General features: G+C 39.7%; 1 protein-coding gene across 1 annotated transcript in view; it reads left to right on the top strand.

Moving 5' to 3' along the window:
• Positions 1-25,274, top strand: part of itpr1b (inositol 1,4,5-trisphosphate receptor, type 1b) — a 77,829-nt gene that overhangs the window by 27,535 nt on the left and 25,020 nt on the right. The window contains exons 30-42 of the mRNA XM_069677580.1: positions 57-257; positions 470-721; positions 1,324-1,449; positions 1,664-1,792; positions 2,860-2,980; positions 3,093-3,277; positions 5,464-5,612; positions 6,445-6,556; positions 14,586-14,715; positions 16,602-16,786; positions 23,628-23,811; positions 24,093-24,355; positions 25,069-25,269. Coding sequence (XP_069533681.1) covers positions 57-257; positions 470-721; positions 1,324-1,449; positions 1,664-1,792; positions 2,860-2,980; positions 3,093-3,277; positions 5,464-5,612; positions 6,445-6,556; positions 14,586-14,715; positions 16,602-16,786; positions 23,628-23,811; positions 24,093-24,355; positions 25,069-25,269 — 2,238 coding nt within the window. The remainder of the gene's footprint in view (positions 1-56; positions 258-469; positions 722-1,323; positions 1,450-1,663; positions 1,793-2,859; positions 2,981-3,092; positions 3,278-5,463; positions 5,613-6,444; positions 6,557-14,585; positions 14,716-16,601; positions 16,787-23,627; positions 23,812-24,092; positions 24,356-25,068; positions 25,270-25,274) is intronic.

Here is a 25,274-nt window from a genome sequence, read left to right as displayed (position 1 = left end):
CACCAGTCATTGTTAGTTTCACAGATTGATCTTTTTGTCCACTTTAACTCTCTCAGATCCTAGAGGCAGTCACCATGCAGCACATATTTATGAACAACTTCCAGCTGTGCAGTGAGATCAACGAACGAGTGGTTCAACACTTTGTTCACTGTACTGAGAGTCATGGTCGACACGTCCAATATCTTAAATTCCTACAGACCATTGTGAAGGCCGAGAACAAGTTCATCAAGAAGTGTCAGGACATTGTCATGGCTGAGGTTGGTTCTATCTATGATACATATAATATTTACTACAGAGGAGATAGATAGACCTAGTCATTGGTAATATTAATAGAAAGATTGGTGATAGTAATGGTAACATGAACTTTTATCAAGCTAACGATACCAACTGACGATACCAACTGACAGACTGTAATAACAAGATATTTTAAGAAATAAGGCTGTTCTCTCTGGGACTCTTCCACACTCAGCTTGTGAACTCCGGCGAGGACGTCCTGGTCTTCTACAATGATCGTGCCTCATTCCAAACCCTGGTCCAGATGATGCGTTCAGAGCGGGACCGCATGGATGAAAACAGCCCTCTCATGTACCACATCCACCTGGTGGAACTGCTGGCTGTCTGCACTGAGGGCAAGAACGTCTACACTGAGATCAAGTGTAACTCCCTGCTGCCTCTGGATGATATTGTGCGGGTCGTCACCCATGAAGACTGTATCCCTGAGGTATGAACCATGCATTTTCTTCATTTTCCCTTGATTTTTTTTGTTTTAATAAGACATGTACCATTTGACCAGACAGTGTTAAAACAGTGTGAGCAAATGGTCATTGCTAACCACTAATCCTGTTAAACACTCAGTAAGAGAAATAGACCATTACAGGCTCCACAATGGAGGATCACTTGCCAAAAACATACATATCCGCAATTATGATATGTTGAACTTTGGAATAGCATCAACCACTAAAAGACCATCAGTTTCACCACTTAACATTTTTTTGAGTTTACTGTAGTGGACGGCACACTCTTTAGTTGCAGCAAAGGCAAAAGGATGAACATTTCCTGCGCCTTGTTAAATGCATCGGGGTTGTAATCTTAAACCAGGAAGGTGTATCAGATGCCTGAATATTAACCATAACATACATAATAACACAACATATGTTACCTGGCAGATTTGTTATTTATATTAATGGGTTCTAACACATCATGTTGTTTGCTACATATGAATGTTAACAGAAGGTGTTTGAGATCTAGCTCCTGGCCATGCAGAACCTGTCCTCCCCTGTTTTCACTGTTGCTTGTAATATTTGCTTGTTTGGATCCTTATAGGTGAAGATTGCCTATATCAACTTCCTGAACCACTGCTATGTTGACACAGAGGTGGAGATGAAGGAGATTTATACCTCCAACCACATGTGGAAGCTGTTTGAGAACTTCCTTGTGGACATTTGTAGGGTAAGCCACTATGCGACATCTCTAAATAAGACTGACAGGTAGCGGACACTGTGATCAATTGATAGAAAACTCTATCCGGCTCTATATTATGTCATGGTATTGAATGATTATTTCAACACAGCATGCAGTGAACATATGTTACCTGACACCCACATGCAGGAAGTATGATCCAGTGGCTGTGCGTCATGCTAATATTTTTTCTGTCCTTACCTAGGTGTGCAACAACACCAGTGACAGGAAGCATGCGGATACCACGCTGGAGCGTTATGTAACTGAGACAGTCATGAGCATTGTCACATGTTTTTTTAGCTCTCCTTTCTCTGACCAGAGCACAAGCCTGCAGGTAATCTGGATTTAGAAATATAGCATTTAAAATACAAATTTCAAGCAGTCTTGCAATTGCCTTTTAAAATCTATATACCATATATTTCCTTGAGTTTAGTTGTTTGACAGAGGGAAACCCCAAACACAGCTATATATAATAAATTATGGTTCCTCCCTCTGCATAGATGACACGTCATATGTATGTAAGTAATGGTGATTCTTTTCAAACCCTTGGGTGCAAACAGTGTCTGAATGTTTCAAAGTGTCTTCACTGTGTGGGTTTTCAGATTTGTATTGCTTAGTCAGCAGTCAGCCTCTGTTGTTCCCAGATCTGTGGGTGTGTTGCACAAGGTTTTGCTGGGACATGGTGCAGATGATGTATGCACGCAACATGGTCACTTTGTGTCTTTGACGTTTATGTAGCCTTGTTGCCCATGACTTTGCCAAAATGCCAGTAGCAGTACCCTCTATAGATGGCACAGTAACGTTTTTGTGTAGTATAAATATTGTTGCCCACTTGAAACTGTTCTTATTATGTGGAGTTGTTTTTTTCCAAGTTGGCCCCAGTAGTAATAGTTGATTTTATTTTAAGTAAACCTTTGCACCTTCTGAGAATTCTGCTTGCTGAGGTTTACCATTTATTGATGACATCACGACCCTCTTTCTTTCATAACAGGCTGCCATTTTTGGAAAGATAACTGAGGTATTTATTGTGCTCTTGAGCTGTGGCCAGCAGATCTTGCTTGTTAGCCAGCTCTTTTATCATGGTGGTAGAAATCAGTTATACCCTCAGTTAAACACTAGCTTTATGTGATGTGTTGGGACTGCATATGCTCATAAACAGCTGACCTACTGGACCTAAAGCTGTAGACCCTTAGGTGCTAGAGTACCCTTACATTGACAATTATAGCACAAATAATGTTACGAGTTACACCAAAACAGGGAACACAATAAACTCTTCTTTGGTAATTGGATTCTTATTCACATTTTTTCTCTTCCATCTTTCCTATATATGATGTATTTTCCTTTTTATTTTTAATTCTCTTTGTGATTTTTCTTATAATTACTTATTTCTATGTCTTACAGACTCGCCAGCCAGTATTTGTACAACTGCTTCAGGGAGTTTTCAGAGTCTACCACTGTAACTGGCTTAACCCTGTTCAGAAGGCCTCAGTGGAGGCTTGCATTAAAGTACTCTCAGACGTGGGTAAGATATTGGACAAACACTAACCACTAATCTGTTACTATGTGAGAAAGAGCCTTGTGGCATTATGATAAAAGCATTGAATGAAAACATCTTCATTGTTAACTCTACACAGCTAAAAGCAGAGCCATTGCCATCCCAGTTGACTTGGACAGTCAAGTGAACAACTTATTTGTCAAGTCGAATAATGTTGTGCAGAAGAGCATCCTCAGCTGGAGACTATCTGCGAAGAACACTTCCAGACGTGACTCTGGACTGACTACCTGCAAAGACTACAGAAACATCATTGAGAGGCTACAGGTTGGTAGTAAGACATACTTTCTTTGTTAGAATTTCTTTGTTGTTAATTGTGATAGTTTTTAAAGATTTATTTGATACCTCATCTTACAGAGATACGTCAGGCAGAAAGGTAGTGGGACAACAATTCAAAACTGAACAGAAACAAAAACAGTAATACGTTTTTGTTTTTTTATATCCAAGTATCTCCTGACTGCTCGGTGTATAAATCAGAGCAGTTAATGGAGGAGAACAGGAAGTTGTTTTTAAATAGTTGATTAGCATGTCAAAACACAAGACATCAAGTTCTTTTAGTAGTGGTAAGATGGTTGATAGTGCCACAGTCAATTTAGCAGAGAGTAGCTGGAATCGGAGTAGACAGGCGGCTGTGGCCCTTAAGAGCGGGTTGTCGTCTTCTCTGAAAATGGGCGATTCAAACCCCGGCTCCTCCAGTCCACAAGGTACTGAACCCAAAATAAAGGCAAAGCAATCATTGTCCTCCTCTGCCATCAGTCAATTAATGTTTTTGAATGGGTGTATGTGGCAATGTGTAACATTCTTTGAGTTGTCAGAACAATAGAAAGGAGATATATATGCAGTCCATTTTCCATGAAGAAAGTGCAAGGGCTCTAACCCACCACTGCACAGCATGTACATTTAGCTGTTGTTCTTGTCTGCATTGATAAGATTAATAGAGAGAGGAAACACTGGTAGGCCTGTGCTTTAACCATTGACTTATTTTATGGCACATTATTTAAGACACATTGTTTTAAACTTACCAAATAAATCACTAAACATTTTTTTATGTATAAAATTATACAATTTTTATATTGGTCATATTTGGAATAATTCTAATGGAGAGTTACCTAGAAATCACGTTCACTCTGAAGACTCCCAAAACAAAACAAAACAAAATCTTGTAGAAGTGATTCCTCATTTCATTGTGTGTGTGTGTGTGTGTGTGTGTACGTGTGGGGCGTTTTTGGTCATAGGCCAAAAGTTTCCACACTCATTCCTGTAGCACATGACTCAGTATTCAATGGAAGTTAACAAATCTCTGACCTACCTTATTAGATTGAGCTGTTATTTCTACTTACACAGCAAACTCATGGGTTTTGCTGAAAATGTAATATTATTAAAAAAACAAAAAAAACCAATTGTAATTACGAGACCAACCTAGTCATTATATTGTTATAGAGTTTCACAAGAAAGTTTAGCTATTTCAACAAGCCATTCTCAGACATTTCCCATAATGATATCTTTCCATTAGAGTATTGAGAGAGTAGAATTTCTCCTCTTTTCTGAACACTAATCATTGTTTGTAATGTTGTTTTCACCTACTCATAATTCTTTTGTTCAACCATTTGCTAAACAGCCCACACATTTATATAATATCCATCAGACCAGCAGCCTTAATGATGCAACTTCAGTTATTTGCATATTTTTACACTTATCGTCACCAGTTGGACAGGAAGTGTACAGAGAAGTGAAATGTGGCTGTGCATCACACACATGATTTTCTTTAAGTACAGTGTGAATAAATGTAAGAGGAACAGAAGGTGACACATCCAACACACTACACAAAGAAATCTCGCAAATATTTTGAGGAATGGATGTAGAAGATATTGCGATAAATAAGTCCTAGGCAGAGATGCCATAGGAGAAATCCTTTACTACCACTGCACTGCCTACTTCTGATAATTTTATATTTATACTAGTTCAGACTGTGTTGCTGAGAACTAGCACATTTTAATTTTAAAATGTCTTTCATGTCTTTGTTTTGGGATTTGTGCATGTAATAACTGCTGCCTGTATTAAAATGAAGTCCAATTGCACTTTTAGTTTAAAGTTATTGATTTATGCCACTTTGAGTGTAGTTGTTTTCAATTCCAGCAGGGCTTTGTATACACAGTGTATGGTACCAGCAGGTGAAGCTTGCACACCACTGTTGGTACCTGTGCCACTGTTTAGAAATCACTTTAATAACATGATAAAAATATGTGATTATATTTGTTTTACGTGTTACATAAAGAAAATCAAAAGCCTTTTTTTCAGTTTCAGTGGAATCAGTCTTGACTTCCCTTGTTCCTGATAGATATCATAACATAAATAATTTATAAAAGCTACATTATTAAGGCTATTATGTCAAAGCTTTTGTACTAGAACAAGAGTTTGTCTGAGCTCTGGTTGTATGTCTCTTTGCTCTGTAGGACATAGTGTCAGCGCTGGAGGACCGTCTGAGGCCGCTGGTCCAAGCTGAGCTCTCAGTGCTGGTGGACGTCCTGCATCGTCCAGAGCTGCTCTTCCCTGAAAACACTGACGCTCGCAAGAAATGTGAAAGTGGAGGATTCATATCAAAGTAAGTACTAACATACACTTTATATATAAAGTGTTAACTGGGTATATAGTACATTTTATCATTATTTATATGCTATTTATCTATGACATTTCTTTAATTATACCATGTTGTTTATATTGTGTTGTGTTTTTCTTACTATATACACTAGCATCTTTTTTCAGTCGTATGTTTACAGTAGAAAACCCAATGTGGGGAAAAACTAGGTTGAGATGGTTTGGGCAAGACTGCACGCCAGCAGTGTTCTGTGAGTGAAATTAGGCTTCTAACCCCTTATTGAGCACTGATTGAGATGATACATGGTAAATGTTAGAATAATGCTCTCTGGGTCAGTTTTAGTTTGCCTGTTTTACATGGGATGCGAAAGTCTCAGAGGGAGTGCTAATAAAAAGGCTGAAATGGAGCAACCTATGCTCATATTTTTTAATTTGGTAGGACAGTGAGCGTCCTGTCATGGAAACTTTCTGGCTTCAAACCAGTTTTCCCAGTTGCAAAGGAATTTTGGCAAAAATGTTTTCAAGCATTTTTTTTACTGCAATGAACATATTACATTTCCCTTTCAGCCATAAGTTCTTTTTCTGTAAAGACGTTAATTAATTAAAGACAAGTGATTCTGAATAAAATTGTAAAACAAGAAAAGAAACAACTGAGAATCTGTGTAAAATGTTTGTAATGAAAAGTATCATTAAAATGAATAAAATCATTTACTACCATTTAAATCACTGGAACTAATGTGCTGTTTTTGGTGATATTTTGTTATGTAGGACACACAGAGCCATTGTTGATGATGCATTACACGACTAGTTATCATTTTTCTTTCTCCTTTCCTGACCAGACTGATCAAACACACCAAGCAATTGCTGGAGGAGAATGAGGAGCGCCTGTGCATCAAAGTACTGCAGACTTTAAGAGAAATGATGACAAAAGACCGGGGCTATGGGGAGAAGGTATGTACCTTCTGTGTTTCTATTTCCCATCATCAGATTTTAGTCGTGCCTGAAGACACACCAACACATGAGAGAAAACACTTTACTGACATCTCAGGATACAGTGTCCCAATGCACCAAACTCACTGGAAGAAACAAGAAGTAAACATAAAAGAAGAAGCTGAGCTCTACTTGGTTGCTTTTGGAGTCTGTACAGCCGGCTAAACAAAACAGATCTATATGTTTGTTTTCAAGTCTTTTTTTTGACAGTTTATGAACACTCAGAGTCAGGTCAAGTTTTATGTTTGATAAAAAATTGAATATATTTTATGAAAAATAGATCCCCTCATTGCTTCCTTCCAAAAATACTTTATTCAACATAGGTCAAAACCATTGAGGTAACAAATATCAACATTATTAACACTATTAACAACATGCATTCACTCATTGTCATACTAATACACACAATACACAACATTATGATACTAATAACCTGAGCTAATATCTGATCGATTGGTTTAGCTCTGCCAGCTAGTTTTAACAACAACAAACTTAAAATCAAACCCACAACTGGAATTTAGATTTTGATACATGAAACTGAAGCATTTTATAATCATACAAAACAGCAATGAACATGAAATACAATATGAACCCTTTATTATTGAGAAACTAAAAAAAGCACTGAAGATCAATGCAAACAGAATTTTCAGAAGTGAAAAGTATTTATTGTGTTGTAGTATTAATGAAAATACATATATGTTACAACTCCCAAATAATATCTCTGTGGTCAGTTAAAGAGAACGTGAAAACGAGAGTAGCCCAATACTGTGTTTATATACTGTATGTACCTGTAAGCAAAAGCAGAACAAAGATCACACGTCTTAGTAAACCACTTGTAGATTTACTTCAAGTCATTATTGTAAATCAATGAAACTTGAAGGATGATTGTTATTTTTGATTAATATAATCCTGTATAAATTAGTTCTGGTTTGGAGCTTTAACATGCAACTCGTTCACTGTTTTTACTAACTTGACATACTGTGTGTGTTTGTGACAGGCTTTACATTGGCACTCCTGTAACCAAGCTTTTACTCACAGCTCTGCTAACTCTCTGCCCCCTATACCTTTTCTCTTGCAGCTGATTGCCTTTGATGATGAGATGGATGTGGCTGAGGTTGATCATTTTACTTACTATTGAGATGTGCATTTGATTTGTCTTCCACTAACAACTTAGACATGCTTGTGCTGCAAGTAGACGTTTCCAGCATCGCATTCTCATCTGTGACACCAGTCGGTAGCGTAGTCCATCCCTCCCTGTTTGGTGCGTGTAACAGTTGCTCCTGATCTCATTGTTAAAATGTAGCCAATTGCTAGCATGTCTAGCTCACATTGTGCAAAATGCTTGTCTGTTGTGCCTGTATATGGTCATGCACTTGTTTACCATATTAGACTGCACTATTCAAGGATAAAAATAGTTGTAAGACTAAGATTATTAATTTAATTGATCTTTCTACATAAAACATAGCCAGTTTCTGGATGTACTGTTGTTAAACATAATTGTTTGAAAGCCTATCACTAAATAATACAGATTGTCTGCAACAGCAGCCACACGCAACTCAGATTGCTCATCATAATTTGCAAGAGACTTTTGTGCCCTGGAGTTTCCGTGGAGGGGCAGAGGGTGCTTTTTTTTGTTTTTGTTTTTTAACTGAAACTGTCACATATTTTGTTTCCTGTAACAGTTGGAATCTTTTCTCTTTAAACATCATACTCCTGTCACATAAAGGAGGTTTATACTTTCTACTAGTCACACCATCTTATCTTTCACAATAGATACATTTTAAACATGAGTTGATTATCTATTCATGTAATTATTATATGATTCTTTTTTTTTTTTGGTTTCTATTTTTCTGGTCACTTAATCTACATGCCAAGCGGTCCCTTATGATAGATGGTGATGAGAGAGCATATTCTTTTAAGCCCTTTGCCAACATTACAAGAACAGGTGTTAGTGTGTATATATAGCAGGGGATACTCCATCTAACAGATAATTCATAACTCTGGAGGTTGGACTGTGGTTTCCAGCGTGAATGTCATGCCTGCATATCGCTGGAATATGTTTGTGGTCATGACCTGTGGCCTTAAGGAAGTGGATGAAGCAGGTTTCTCCTTTCTGTTTGTGATAATGAGTAGTCACAGGAACTATGGGTGTGACCACAGAGGAATCATATCTCACATGTCACTGGTGACTAATATCATAAGCTGAGAACTTGTCCCACGCAAATCTATTTAGAGTTCAGAGGGGATTTTGTTTATGTTACATTTAGTTAAGCTTTTTTAAAGAACTAAAAATTAAAGGTCCTTGGTTTCATCTTTCAGTGAAATTTAGTGAACAATTGTTTTAGACGCTCAGAGATCTTAAAGTAGTATTCCATGCTGCTGTGCTAATTCCAGGACAGCTTTGAAATGTAACACAAGGTCTTCAGGCACAGATGGATATTTGCTCAGAAGTAGCTGTTTAGATTTTATAGAACTTTTTAGTATACCATGTCTTTGTATTTCAGTGATTTTCATTTTAGCATTTTAAAAGATACATCCCCCTGACAATCGAGCAAATCCCAGCCTCTGATGAGTACATAGTAATGTAAAGTTTTTACTGCTTTAGCTGCTAAGTGGACCTTGTAAACTGTACATCTAATTGCCTGCTTCCAATGAAATAATTAAACTTCTAACTTAATATGTACAGATTTTAGAGAAGGATAATTTGTTCTGGCAGAAAAAAAACTGAAGGGTGAAACTCAGGGCTACATTTGTCACTTAATGAGGAGAGTGGTGAGTACTAGGGGAGTGAACAGGGATGTTAGTTTGGGAAATGGAGAAATAGTTGGAAGGGGTCTTTCCAGAGTAGCCAGGAAGCAACACGCCCTCCATTTGTCTGTTATGTCTGTCTCTTTTTCTCTCCTTCCCTCGCTCCTTATACATGCTTCTTAGTATTGTAGCAATGGAAATCCCCGGCTTCCACAAAAACAGTGCTGTTCTCACAGACCGCGGCTTTGTTCCAGCAACTCCTCCCATATGCATCTTAAGAATGTACATATACTCCCTCACCCCCGCAGCACATGCTGTGTGTCACCCATTCATGCACACACTCACATTTACAACAGCAACAGCATACAGTACGGTGACTGTTGGCTGGCAGCATGTGTGTGGATGAGATTCAGATGGAAGACAGGCAGACCAAAACCCCAACTTCCTCTCAGCAGCAGCAAGATAAACTGCCATGATAGCTGTTATGTAACCCCAGTATTTATCCTGCTGCTGCTCCCTGACCCACACTGCACCTCCCTCCCTGCAGCTGTCAGTTTCATTGCTGTTTGACAGACCCCACCATACTTCTAGTTGTTGCATGCCTGATCTGTGGGATTGTGTGTGTGCTTGTTTGTGTATGTCTGTGTGAGACTGTGTATCCAGGGATAGTGATGAGAGAGCAGAATAAAGCACTGTGACAGTTCCAACATTATCAGAGGTTATCTCACACTTCCAGAAATAGAAACATGACAAAATGTGAGCCAGGGGAAAACAAGACGTGACCAGAGTTGCGGCCCTCATTGTCAGACCTGATCATGTCATTCACTGCATGTTTTTGTCCTTCCTTCACATGCATGTGAACTTCTTTGTTCAAGAGACCGTGGGGGGGGGGTCGAAGGGGTCAGATGGAGATGATGTCTTATTCTGGTGATGTAATACGGTTTGCCGAGGATGGTGCTGAGCAGTGAGCACGTAACCCATACATGTAGTTAGGGTTATATAAGGGACTATTTCTATGCCAGTGTGGTGGTCTCTGCGTGTAACTGTGTGCAAGTGTTTTTCAAGCTCTCAGTCTATTTGTGTTGATGCTAGCCCACTACTATAATACTGACAGTTTTAGATTACTGTTTCCTTTTTTTCTTGATATAGTTTTCCAACCACTTCCCTAGTGATACTTTTACTAGTATTTAGTTTTGTCCATTCACTTTCACTTTCACAGCCTTGTTTTTCCCTTTAGCACTCTCCGGTCTCCTGAAACTTTACCAGTGTGCAACTCATCCAGCTGCCACTCCCATCACAAACTCTGCCAAACTGCCTCAGATAGACTCTGCTTATCCTGGTTCATTCCTCCTCCTGCTACTGTGGACTAAGTCAGGAGCCACTGGGCTGTTTGTTTTTTGTCAACAGGGGGCGCTGTAGACATTCTTTAGCAACACGCAGCACTGTCCCTATTTCCTTAACTTAATGCTGCACGATTCTTGGGTTCCAGCCAGCTCTCAGGAAGCAGTTACATAAGAGCCAGCAATTTTTTTTCTTTTTTTTTTATCAATTTCCTAGAATTTTAAACTCTTCACTGATGTGTAACCTTCAGTGGTAAGCTGCAATAAAAGTTCAGCAGGGATCTCTTCAAGGAGACAGTAGTCGTAGTGCAACTTGATCTAGGCTGAACAAGACAGACAAGAGGGCCATATGAAAGGTCAGGATTTACCTTGTGTGTTGAGGGTGCACTTCAGCCAACATAACACTCGTTAATTATTTGAGTATTTTTAGTAAGTGTTACAAAACTGTCATGGCCCTTTTCCCTAAAGCCTTGTTATCTTCATTAAGAACAGCCAATTTCCCATTGAGGTGAGGTAAGCAGTGGTCATTGTGTCTTGCTGTTAGGGATATACAGTAGGTTAAGGATCTTAGTTATGTCATCGTAAACAGAGGGGTGGTTTGACGGGCAGCAAAGTCCCTTGTCAGAAAAATATGTAATTTATCACAAAATAATAAATATGTTTTTTATCACAAATTATGGGAAGCAACCAAAGTGGAACTGATTTTCACAATCACGGGGTGAAGCCATTTAACAGATGTATCTTTTTATTTCCCAATAAAAATTGAGTTAATGTTAAAACATTTGTTGAAGTCGGAGATATTAGCTATGGAGTTGCATAAGTGATGCATCATCATTTTCCTGTGAAAATCAATTTGTTGACGTAAAAGGGGGCTTGACACAGGGAAATTCCTGGCCAGTTGCACAATTAACTAGCATAAACCACCATGACTAGGTTACAGAGGCGACGTATGCCCATTTTAGGTCACATGTTTGTTATGAAGTTTCTCATATTCGCTGCCTTCTCTGCTGTGAGGTTTTGAGTATATGTGTGTCAGTGCATGTGTGCAGGTATTTATATAAGCGTTGTCAGATTAAATTACTACTTTTAACTGGAATCTGAATGATTCCATGCCCTCTACTCCATCATCTAATTTTATTGTTTTATGTTGTTGAAAATTATATTTTCATGAATAAAAAGACTAAAATTATAATCCACATGAAAGTACTTAAAATAAAACTTACATCTGTTTTATTTTACCATTACAACTTCTACTACTACTATCTGACCTATTATTTAACAACAATGTGCAAAAGCAACACACAAAGTAACATTTTAATGCTTTTATTTACTTTTTCTTTCCAACCCCGTTATTACAGAATCTGATGAATTACTAATAATATTCAAGGTGCCTTCATAGCAACCAAATAAAAAACAATCTGCACAATCACTTGAATATATTTATTGGTATCAGTTAACTGTGCATATGTTTGCTTTCTTTAGCTCCTATCTTTCTTGGCATGCAGGGGGACAGGCAGCAGCACTTTGCAGCAGGAGGTGAACAGTGAACCACAGAATACTAAACACGCCACAGTGTAGCATTGCAGCCAAAGGCCTGTAGTTTGCTGAATGCAGAGCATTTGTCAAATATTTTGCTTGTAGACAGGGTTTGCTTTCTTTGTTCAGTAGGTTAATGCTGCTTCTTAATCATGCAGTTGTATTGGTGTAGCTTCATTAAAACAAAGAACACAAGACACACTGAAACAAAATGAACATACTTTGAGGAACACATGTTTTTGTCTGCTTTCTCCTACCCCTGCCTTTTTAAGTCTTGTACATTTATGATGTGCAGTTGTGCATGTGACCGACAATCTTGGTGAGCAATACAAAGCAAGATACTCATAGATGCATCAGTTAATAGCAGCCTTTAGGGAAATTAGGTTTGTTGGGTTGCATTTTTAGTGAGGGTGCTACTCTTTGGAGGCAGAAGCAACATACCCAATGAGGCATCTTCAAATTTTGACTAACATCATCCTTTTATTTCCAATCAGCTGGCACCTCCGCCTGAGCCCGAAGTCCCTGCCGAGGTGTGTTTAAGACCCATATTGCCTCGCTGCCCGCCCATATGGGTTACTGCTGATCAAAGATCATCTGTCATATACTAATTCCATCCCACTACACTTTTGTTCATTCTTGAACATCTCTTAACCTAAACAGATAAGAGTAACAACCCATCCATGTTGTATTTCCTACTTTGCCTTGTGCATTGTGCACCTTTTGGAGGGTCATGAATATTGTTGCATATACGCTGTTGTTTGTGCGCCTACCGCCGTATTGGTTTTTGAGCAAAGTCCAATTTCCTGACCTTCTTTCACTGGGAAGAGGGGAGGGGGTAACGGTGGAGGGGGTGTAGTCATGGGTGAGGTGTTTTTCCATGCCAGATTGGTGCTTACAGTGTGTGTCAGTAGCTCACGGCTGCATTATGTATTATGTAACCTGGACAGAGCTTTTTTTTTCTCTCATGGCTTGTGTTTCTCCCCCTCCGGCAGCTTGTCATTCTCTTATGTAAATAATTTGCTCCTTTGCCACTGTGACTGTAAAGTAATGAGGAAGCAACCACATGCCACAGACTAGGACATTTATAGTTTCCCATGCTGGATTGTCAAGACATTAGAATTTTTAAAGTTGAAGAAAAATGTTGTGACTTGTGGCTTTTTTGTAAAAGCTTTATTTTGAATAATTATGTAGTTATCTTATACTTGAAAAAAATGTGTCTGTTTGTTTTTTGCATGAAGCCTTGCATGACTTTGACTCAGTCTCACATCTTCCCTGACACAACCACTTCCTTCTTAACTGCATGGTCTAATTTGCACCCAATCTTTTTCTTCATGCTAGTGAAATAACTAATTTGCACTGTATTAACCCCTATCCTAATTTCTTTTCCAACCTTTTTTTTTTAATTGTTTATTTATTTATTTATTTATTTTTTGTTGCTTTCTGCTAACTCACCTCACCTTTAAGGATCTTGATCCCAACCAGCCACAGAAGCAACTGGAGGATCAAAGGAGGGTAGGTACTGAGTTTGGTTTGCTGTGGTCTCGTCCAGGCCAACGTCTTATTGATGCTTGACAACTGACCGACTGTTGTGATGCCCTCACAGTCAGTCTGCTTCCACAGCATGGCACTCACTCACCCCCCTGTCAGGTATACGATATGTAATATGTGAGGCATATCAACGGATGGACATAAACTTTGGCTGTTCATGTCTTCTTTGACATCATGTGATATTTTAGGCTCAGAGGGACCATATATGTGACTTTGCTGCACTGATTCACTCAAAACCAATATGGGAAAACGCTGAATGTCAGCATATGTTGAGAATGAAGAGGGCACATAATTGCCTTTGAACATCACTGGCTGAGGTCAAAGGTCAAATAAGAATACGTTGTGTGTATGTGTGTGAGAGGGACTAAGTTCTTCCAAAGGGGGTATCTTATTACGATTAGCCTTCAATGCTATAGCACGATAACTTTTATTTTTTTTGTGCATTTTTGATTTTATTAAAATAATTTCATACAAATCTTCTGTAAACCTGCAGGAACTGGTTAGAGTTTATTTTAACAGCTCCAGAAGAGCCAGAATACAATGAAAAACAAAGTGAAAGCCTCTTAAGAGGAGAAAATGTATTCTTAAGAGGAGATGATGAGGAATTTAAAAAAGGTTTAATTTTGTCAGGTAACCTTGTTACTTTGCACGTCTCATCACATTCTACTGAGGCCTTTGATGTGGAACTGTGACTATGTGTATTCTGCATTCATTTTCTAGTCTTGTATTGCTGCATTTACACTGACTTTGGGTTCCATCTCATTTTCTGTGGTAACTTTCATTAGACTTCATCTTCTAACATCCACTTTCACTGATAGGGCGAAGCTCTGCGGCAGATCCTGGTCAACAGATACTATGGAAACATCAAACCTGGCCAGAGAAGAGAGAGCCTCACAACCTTCAGCAATGGTCCACTCACTCCTGGAGCGCAGGGAAAATTGCCCACAGGTATGTGTGTGTGTTACTATGCAGTATATGTGTGTTTATGTGGTTATAATCATAAAGAAAAGATGCTTCTAAAATTATTTACTTTAGTAAACTAGGTCAGGGCTGCAGCAAGCTCAATGCATAACATACATCAAGCATTGCCATGAGTTCATAGCTGACAGCTGCATTATAGTAGCAAGGAACAAAAATAGTTAATTACAAATAAAGAATATATGAAACCTTTCAAATTCAGTCATGCCATTCAAACTTTACAGAAACTAAAAAAAAGATAACACCAGCCAGAAATGAAATCTTCACAGTAAGTGTTTGGAGCTTAAAGTCTAAGACAATTTTGACCCTTCTCATGTGGAATCTGTGTAAAGGAAAAGGCACCAAAAATATCTAAAGATAGATTACATTTAGACAGCCCAAAATGCTAAAACAAGTATTGTTTAAAGCTCTTTACAGTGGAATCACAGATAATTATTGTAATTCAATTGAATACATGATTAATAATTTGATCATTTTTTACAATCAGATGGAATAATCAGAATTAACACATTAATAAAATATCTATGTCTGTTTTTGTGAAGACAATCTGACACACTTGGTAAACGTATACATTTCTATCAATTTTACAAGAGTGTTGACGGATGACGTGGGAGTTCCTCTTTTGTCAGAAATGTTTGCTCATTCGTTACACAGATTACAAAGAATAGTCATAACTGACAATTTCCACCTAGTTGCAGTTAACACAAGATAGCTTTCATGTGGGTCGGAATCACCCACCTGGACCACACTATGCTCGTCTACAGCAGTATACTTATTGTGAAACTGATGCACATACACACTAACACCTCTACAGACAGGCATAGTTATGTACAAAAAACAGGCGTTATTCCAAACTTCTTTCTCCATTCACTCCTCTCTCCATCTCGGCTCAATCAAGATTCACACTGACAAATGTAATTGTTCAGAACTGACATGTATTCATTCTAAATACTCGGTGTCTCTCATCACGGCTATGACTCATCTTTAATCTCTGATGCCTTTGAAAGAAAAATATGATCTTATTCACAGCCATGGCCTTGTACTCCTTTAAGCCCTTGGACCCTGGCTCTGCGACTGAGCATACTGCGGGCCGTGTTGTTGCCAGGCGACCAGAGAGCCAAGCTCTGTCTAGAATGGGATGTGTTGTTGATTCAGTGGCTTGCCCAGCCAGAGATGGCTCTGATGGGTGCTGTTATCTCACCACTGCTTCCCTGACTCGTTATAGTAGCCAGCAGCAACAGCAGCAGGAGTTGAAGTACCTCCACAGATTACAGACACTTCTGATGCTAGATGGCTGAATAGATAGAAAAGACAACTGTTGCTTATTACATGAATCACAGACTCTTGAATATTCTAATTCTGATTTAAACATCTTGTCTCATTATGAAAGCTGCTATCTGTACACATCACTGATTGTATAAATGCTTTGTGTGAAAATGAAATAATACTGATGGAAATTTCTGCAGTTGAGTTGCCATGAAGTCCATGAAGGGGAGATGGCATCGTGTTCTTTTCTGCTGTCTACTACAGTTGTTAGATGTTTTTTTTCATGTACAGATGGATGCCACAGGGGAGGATTATAATGTTCAAATTCTGCACATAGTGGCTTTAAAGTGTATTTCCATTCCAAACACTGTTCTTTAGGTTAAATGTCTGTTAAAACCTGATGATCTTTCCTGAAAATCAATCGGAATTCATTGTTTCACTTCATTTATTGTGTTTTATGTTGAAATATGAAATATAACAACTCTTAAATCAACATATTTTATATTTGCATTTCAATTTGCAACCTGTCTGAAATCAGAAAACTTCAATATTAATGTGGACGATAATCATGTTAACCTCTGTGACCACAGTGGTCAGCTCCGGGGTCGGAGGTCGAGGGGAGCTGAGTTTGGCCGAGGTCCAGTGCCACTTGGATAAAGAAGGGGCTTCTGATCTGGTCATTGATCTCATCATGAATGCTACCAGCGACCGGATCTTCCAGGAGAGCATACTGTTGGCCATCGCATTGCTGGAGGGTGGAAACACTGTCATACAGGTTAGTGGGGGTGACTGGGTTCAAGAGTGCATGGCGCAAACAGTGCAAAGGAGGGTGGGTGTGAAGTGTTAATGAGGTACAACACTCACACGTCCAGCCTGTAATTAAATTGGACTACTTAAACCATTCCCTTCACAGAGGCATGAGCAGAATCTCAACAAGGCGATGTTATCTTAGGGTTCAAAGTTGTGGTGTGAAGACTTTAAGTTATTGCCCTCAATTGCTGTCAGAAGAGAAAAATAAGAGTATGACCTCATAGTGGAAAAGGGAAAATTCTTGGTTGCCAGTGTAGTATCCTGGGCACGTTATGAGCTAAAGTTCACAGCTGGGTGCAGAAACCTCTCAATGTTTGAACTCATTGACATTTTGAGCTGTGAAGAAAGGGAAAGTGAGTTTAAACTATGCACGTGGAGGAGAAAGGGAAGTTAGAAAGGAAGAGGAACAGAAATCTGCTGGGAGAGGTCAAAAGCTATGCAGCCAAACACGTCATCACCTCCCCACAGCCAGGCAGGGGTTGCTAAGGCAACTCTTTGCAAACCTCCCAGCAAGGAGGTTAAAAGGGAGAGGGCTGCTGCATTATTTCAGCTCTGCAGGGTGGTATGTTTGTGTGTGTGTGTGTATGCATGTGTGACTGTGTGCACATGCTTGTGTGCCTTAATGCATGGACTGTTATTTGTGTTTGCATGTCTTTGAGGCTGCTGCTTGTAAGCTGTATATCCGTGTGTTCTGGTTTTGTGGTTTGTGTATGTGTGCTCTGGTGTGTTGTCTTGCTTAAACAGGCCTGTTGCATAATAGGCTCTTATTTGCATGATGTTGTTACAAGGGGTGGAATATTTGGGATTCTGATTCCCACAGTTTGATAAAGAATTGATTCTTGATTAAGAACTTGAGAACATTAGAATGCATTTCTGCATTATAATGTAATTTTTAAAAGTTAACTGCATACAAGCATTCTACAGTATTCTGTTGAATGTGTATGAAAATATTTATGAATGTAAAATTGAATGACCAAAACTGTTGGTTAAATGTTTGTCCCAAAACTTGTTGTTGTTCACAAGTTCTTCATTTGAATGTCACACACGTTGTGTGACACATTGTCCACACCTGGCACTGTATTGATAACGTGCATCTCCAGCAGTTGAGAAAAGCCTCTTTGCTCCAACATCAGTCTAGAAAAAGTCTCTGGTACAAAGTATCCACAAAATATAGATAAATATTTCACTTCCTCTGCAAAGCGAAGATAAAGTAAATGTTTACTCTAGCATGTATATGCAAGTAATGGGACTCTTGCAGTTGATTTTTGCTTGAACCATTTTCCATTTGTTCAACATTCAGTACCTTTTATTACCAACACTGATTTATAGGTAACAATCACATTTCTTATTTAATCAGCTTTTCCAGCAGCCTTAGTCATTACTCAGCAATGCCTGACCTCCCAGCGTGTACACTAAGGCACTCACATGACTCCTGTTACATAAACTGCTGCTGTCTTTCTTCCTGGGTGAATATTGCCCTGAGGCCTGGGCCTCCTGACATTCCAGCCGGACTCTTAACTGGGTCATGTTTTGCTTCTGGAGAGGCTCAACCTCTGATAGGCTTCACAGTCGATCAAACAGATTTCAGTCACTCTCTAGTGCTACCTGAGGAAAAACCACTCCCTACAGCCTCCCTTAGATTAGATCAGCTCATCTGACTTTTTACAGCTTTCATACCATCTATAGTTTATTGCATCTAGAATTCATTTCTAAATTTCTACTTTGATTCCTTTTTGCAGAAAGGCAGCTTTCTCTCTTCACATTAAACTTTAAACTCAGATCAATTTCTTGGCTTCAATAAAGAGGAGAGACAATTGTAAAGAAGCTTCTTGTCTCAGAGTGTTTAAGTTAGGTGTTTTTCTCTGTCTATGGCATGGTGCTGGGACAAGTGAGCTCTGTTGAATGATCATGCATGGTCCAAAGTGAGTTCTGTTGAATGATCATGCATGGTCCAAAGTGAATTCACAACTTATCAGCAGATGCACCACATTTCCCCATCTTACATAACCATGGGTTGCCTTCCCCCTTTTCAGGACAGAAGGGTTCCTGTTGTCTAAATGAAAAGCAGGACAAAAACATGCTCACATATTTTCCATCAGCCTGTTTGTTTTTGAGGTAATCCAGGGTCGTAGCCTAGCCAACAAAAATTCTGGGAAAACAGCAAGTATAAGATCGTGTGAGGAGCTGCTAGTGGCTTCAGGTTGAATTAATCCCGACCTCTCCACTCTGTGCTAGATGGACTTGTTAACAAAGTCTTGGTGGAAAGGGTAAGTGTGTTAGCAAAGACAAAAAGAAATGGGTCAGGACACATTCCTACGGGCATTTTCCTGGCTCTCTCCCTAAATGATTTGTAGTGTATCTCATTGACGAGTCCATCACTGCTCCTTTCCCAGAGCTGTTTATCTGCTGGCCAAAATGTACAGTGTTACATCAGGGTGAGGTTTCTATGTATCACGTTAAGAACGCTAAAGAATTGCCAGTTGCAAGATTTAGCCTTTTCTTGTTGATCCATTTAATAAACCAGAATAATTTACTTTGTTGGGTTCTCTAGTAACATCCTTTAAGTCCCCAAACATGTTGCTCAGTGTCATTTAGATGTAATGGCAAACTACAAGTTTCGTCCACACTTTTATAAACACGTTTGACTCTGGTTCTAACGGTCGTAATTCTTGATTTTCCTTGTTGATGGTTGCTTTACTTTTTAGACTGTTTGCCTTCATCTGAGCCTCAAATTTGTTTGTTTCTCTTTGGATTTTCACTTATTTTTGAATTTGTATCTGTAGTCATCGATCTTTTCTTTGTTTGTACAGCCGTAGTAGATTACTGTTGACTCACAACATTTGCAGAGACTGGAAAAGCAGCCGCTTAGCTCCGCCTACCCTCTCTGGCAGACCAACCACCGCTGGGTGATGGAAAACGCGTCACTAACTGGGCACCGCTTGTGATTTTTTCCTCGAACGACACCCAGTCTGTAATACTGCAAATGCAAAGGCTTTTCATTTGAGCAGGCCATAGTGTTACAATGTTACAATGTTACAATTTCATTTAGCAGACAGTTTTGTCCAAAGCGACATGCATCTGAAAGTAAATGCAACACAAGGAACGATCAAGACAAGAGGGAACAATGTCACTAAGTGCCAACAAACAGCTTCAAGTGCAACCAGACACAGGTGCCAAAAGGCAGTGCACAGCATAGCAAAGGCTTTTTTTTTTTTTTTTTTAATAATAATCATCATCAGCAACGTCAACAAGGTCAATATAGTCATCATCATCATTATGAATATCCTAATCAACATAAACAACATCCTGTGTTACCTCATTCAGCGATAGTGACTTGACAGACATTTATTTACATGAAAATCTTAGAGATTATTACTTAACCATAACTTTAACAAAATAAGGCTATTATGGCAGAAGGTAATGTACTGTCATATTGGAACATTTTAAATCAATAATAATGCATGAAAAGTGCCTAAATTGTCACATTAACTTGTTGTGCTACATGTATGTTTACACCTTCCAGATTGTTTACTGATAAGCAGACATTAAGCACACACACTGTATCATTGCATGAAACTGCACCTTGCAAACTCATCCGTACACCCCATTAGCACATGCACAAACACACGCATACACTCCTGGGTATACTTAGAGGCTAGAAAGCTGATTCCAAAAACAGCCCTTAGAGAGAGTGTGTGTATGTGTGTGTTATGTAAGAAAAGAAGTGTAGAAGCTCTGCTCCTCCCAGCCCACCATCCATCTACTCAACACTGTCTTCATGACCTCAGATTCCTAACTGTCACAGGAGCAAACAGGTGCCACCACTCTTACTCAACAGGCTTGTTGTGGCACGCCGCTGCCTACAGCCCCTTCCAAACATGATTTACTCCCGCTACCTCTGCTCAGTTCAGGTTCACATTACAGCCACCTCTTGGAAAGCTTTAAAAAGCCTCCACAAAGTGAGTTTCCAGGCATCAGTGTCATCAGCATGCCAGCTCTCTTCTGACTACAGAGTGAGCTGGGGATTCTCCTTTAAACACAGTTGATAGTTTGTAGAAGTTTAGTTATTTCAACCCTGCCCTGTTCAGCTTTTTTATCAGACCACTGCATCTGTCTTTTGTTGTCAGACTTTGTAGGTTGCCTTTTCAGAATCTCGAGAATCTTGTTTTATTCTTTTACATTTCAACCTCCTATCTGGATTTTTTGTTGTAGCTTCAGAAAGCAGATCTCTGTGGTTACCAGCTGAGGCTGGGTGTGGAAGAGTATACCACTGATGCCCTCCAATAAACACAGAGATAGCTTTGTCACTCACCAAGGTGTCAGGCTGAAGAGGCGGGAGACGGATAAAAAGAGAGAGAGAGAGCTGGTGGTATAAACAGGCCTTACATAACCGGCCCATGTTGATGCCAGGAGCCGGGGTGGCAGCTGACAGGGAATGTAGAGAAAAGTAGAAGCGTAAAATAATCAGAAAGGAGGCCCTGCTGGGCCACCATGTTGAATCTGTAGAGAAGGAGAATGAATTCTGAGTCAACCTAAACCTGCTGTGCTGAACATGACTGACAGCTGCAGGATCAGCACAGCTCCCAGGGGGCTTAGTGGCTCTGTAGTTGGACACATAGAGGGCTAAGCTGCCTTGTGGGGGAAAGCTGTGGCTGATTGGCTGACTGACCATTTTCTTTGAAGAGTGACTCAGCATTTCATGTGGAGAAATGGGGTCTCGGTCGGGCACAAATCGTTCAAAATAGTTGCTTTCTTATGCTTTTTCTTCATGTAAGACAGTGCATCGTTAAATTCCATTTGATCACATTATTTGATCTCTGGGAATAATATTTTAAATAAACACAAAAGGAACAATGCAACAGTCAGTTAGCTGTCGAAGTACAGTATGGACCTGCTGACTCTTGACCAAATATTTCATAACAAAACAAAGAGAGAAATCACTGACTAAATTACCTTAAAAACCCGTTCTCAAGCCTCATGAATTTGCCAAAGATTATTTTTTTATGCATTTTCATGCCAATCATGGTTACAGTGCTCTATAAAATCCTTTAAACAAGTCAAATTTCTAAAGTTTAAAATTTTCTCAAATACAAACAAACACAAACTCTGCAGGCAGAGCAAAGAACAAGTGTTTTTTATGCTGTTCATTTTTCCTGCATGTATGAGTGTGCAAGTGTTGACAAAATGATTCACTTTACATCAGTAAAAAAGAGAGTTTTGTGGCCATATGGCCTAAAAAAGACTTTTATGGCCATAGTCATGAGCTCTATTTAATATGGTAATCTTGTAAAGCTGCTATCCTCGAGCTGTTCTCTCTGTTTGGAGAAGTCAGTCGGCTTGCATAAGTCTGCTGCTGACTCTGAATCAGATCACTATCAATGAATGACCCTATCTTGTCAACAACATGATGTTAACAGCTTGAAAAACAAGTAAGAATAACTGTTGCATAAAAGAGAGAAGGAAAACAACTCAGATTTTCTTAATGCATTTAGTGTTCTGCCTCCCTTAGGACTTGAGTCAGGTGACACTGCAGAGATTCTCATGAAATAAGATTCTTATTTTAATCATTTCCAAGCAGATAACGTCACTTCAGTCCCCCGCACAGTGCTTGCATGTCTTTCCCCTCTTTTAGAAACTTAACTGAGTTGAGCTGAACCTGGAAAGAGTCTTATATAACATGATTTCAAAACTGCCCCAGAATCTATGTATGTGATAACTCCTGCTTACATCAACCCCCTCTACCTTTCTTACCACTATTGGACCCTCCCTCTCACACCACACGCTCACTTCGTGCTGTTCTGGCACTGAAAAGTAGGGCAGGGTTTTCCTCTCTCCCTCTCCCACTCTCCAATGCTCACCCTCTGTGGACTGATGTAACAGTGTTAGAGCTGAAGTGCTATGTGCCCTCACTGTAACCACTCAGCTGATTACAGGTCTTATGTAAGGAGGGATTGTGGAGAGGAAAATGGGACAGAACATATGAGCCTGTTGCAGAAAAACAACAACTCCATGCATACAAGCCTTTCAAACAAGATAGCCTTTTGTGTAGTTCAGCTACAGGTAGAGCATTTCCTTCCTCACCTTGACTTCACAAACCCTCTTACTCATGATAAATAAAGCACAGTTAAAAAGCTCATGAAAACAGAAATGCGTGGTCTATTGCAACTCTAGTGAAGCCAGTTCTATGAATGTTTGTTTCTACAGCTGCATTTGTAAATGTGTTATGTTGACACACCTATCTTTGCATGCATGCACGTGTACACTGGTGGAGTTGTGCATGTACTGTCTGCAGGGTGTGTGGTTATGTCTGTATGTGTAAATGTGTTTGAGTTTGGCTGCAATACAGCTGCCTGTTTGTATGTGTTAACACAGAGCATAGTCCTCAGGGTGCCAGGACCATGTTATGCCCAGGGTGCAGAGAGCAGATGGTGTAGAGTCAGGTGAGCTTGGTGAGGACTTGCAGCATGTTTTCCTGGCACTGTGAGGAGTCTTATGTAACTGCTTCTAACAGAACCCCTGGCTCTCAGCTCTGCAAAGAAAGAACAAGAGAGACAATAAAACAATGATAAAAAGTGGACGCAAGAAATTGCTGAATTAACAATGTCCACCAGCCTTGAAGACTTTTAACAGCTTCTTCTGTAATCAAGGACATTTTGAAAGAAATCCCAATAATAAGACAGTGGAAAGTGATGTGTCAACAAACCAGTAACAATTGTTTAAAACTCAGGGAAGTGTTAAAACACACCTGCACGTGCCTCAAAGTGCACATTACAGCCATTGTCCTATTCTTTCTAATGTTTCTACAGCGATCATTCTTCCATCGTTTAACGGGGGACAACAAGTCAGAAAAGTTCTTCAAGGTGTTTTATGAGCGCATGAAGCTGGCTCAGCAGGAGATCAAAGCCACTGTGACGGTTAATACAAGTGACCTGGGCAGCAAGAAGAAGGATGAGGAGCCACCAGACAAAGACACACCAGCACGCAAGAAAGGTTAGAGGTCAAGAGTTGAGGTCATCGACATGAAATGGAAAATAAATATACCTTTAATATCCTGTGTTAATTATGTTATATACAGAATATGTTGGTGTTGATTTAATACATTGAGAATGTGTTAAATTCTGACAACTTATTAGTATGAAATGAACACATGATAAACAACATAATATTTCGCTAAAAAACTAATCTATGCATATAAATGAAGACATGAATATGTGACTGGTGAAATGAACATACAGTATAATGCTGTCTGTTTGACTCAATCTCCTGGTTAGTCAAAGACGTGCCGGTGGTGGCCGTGGTGACAGAAGAGGCAAAGGAGCAGCTAGTGGAGGCCTCCGCTGTCACCAAGAAGGCCTTCACCACCTACCGCCGCGAGGTCGAAGCCGAAGAGCATCAAGCGGCCACTGAAGGCGCTCCCGTCCCAGCCGCCGATAAGAGCCAGGAGGAAGGCGAGATGAGCGTCATCATCACCATTATGCAGCCCATCCTGCGCCTCATGCAGCTGCTCTGTGAGAACCACAACAGAGATCTGCAGGTCAGCCTTACACCAACCTGTTGTCTCTATTTGTTTTTCCTAAACCCCCGCTCTCTCGCTCCAGCCGCCCTGACATTTCATGACCTGTGATCTTGATTTCTATCACCACTCTTAGTTATACAGAAACGAAACCATGCAGAAAATAGGCACCATTTGCAGAACTTCCTGATGTAGCTGTTTCCATATCTAGTGTGTCTTGGTCTGGTTTCACTATGAGGAGTGTGTTGGTGTTTAGTAATTGCTCGCTCCAGCAGCACAGACAGAAGACTTCCTTCTTGCACTGATTCTGTTTACACCTCAAACCAGTGCAGGCCTTCGTTAAATGATAGTTGCCTGTGCTGAATCACTCTGTCTCATCCATTGTGACCCAGCGTGGGTGCAAGATATTGATTTACTGCTGGCCAGGCTGCACAGATGATCAATTCATTGAGATGTTGCTGTTTCTCACAAATTGTCTGGCTGCTGTAGAGGAAGACAAAAGTAGAATGAGGCATTTAACTCTTAACCTTATATTTCCCTCTTTAGAGAAAGAAAGTTGAAGTTGGGAAAAGATGTGTTTTAGATTCCATGAGTAGAAACCTAAAGGAGTTATTCTGGCACAAACTGATCCCTCAAACCCACAGACCATAATGTTTTGACATTTGCTCAACATCAAGTCTGAGTGTTTTGGGTATTTGTATATAATAAGCGTTTGTTTTTTCATCCATCTCCAGAACTTTCTGCGCAACCAGAATAACAAGAACAACTATAATCTGGTGTGCGAGACACTTCAGTTCCTGGACTGTATCTGTGGCAGCACCACAGGAGGACTGGGACTGCTGGGACTCTACATCAATGAGAAGAACGTGGGGCTCATTAACCAGACTGTGGAGAGCCTGACTGAGTACTGCCAAGGTCCCTGTCATGAGAACCAGGTGAT

This window comes from Semicossyphus pulcher, unplaced genomic scaffold, assembly GCF_022749685.1.
Source record: "Semicossyphus pulcher isolate SPU_LCO1_2020_fin unplaced genomic scaffold, fSemPul1.0.p SCAF_3, whole genome shotgun sequence".
Lineage (NCBI taxonomy): Eukaryota > Metazoa > Chordata > Actinopteri > Labriformes > Labridae > Semicossyphus > Semicossyphus pulcher.
Note: the sequence above shows the minus strand (reverse complement) of the source record. Positions and strands in the feature narration are given on the sequence as shown.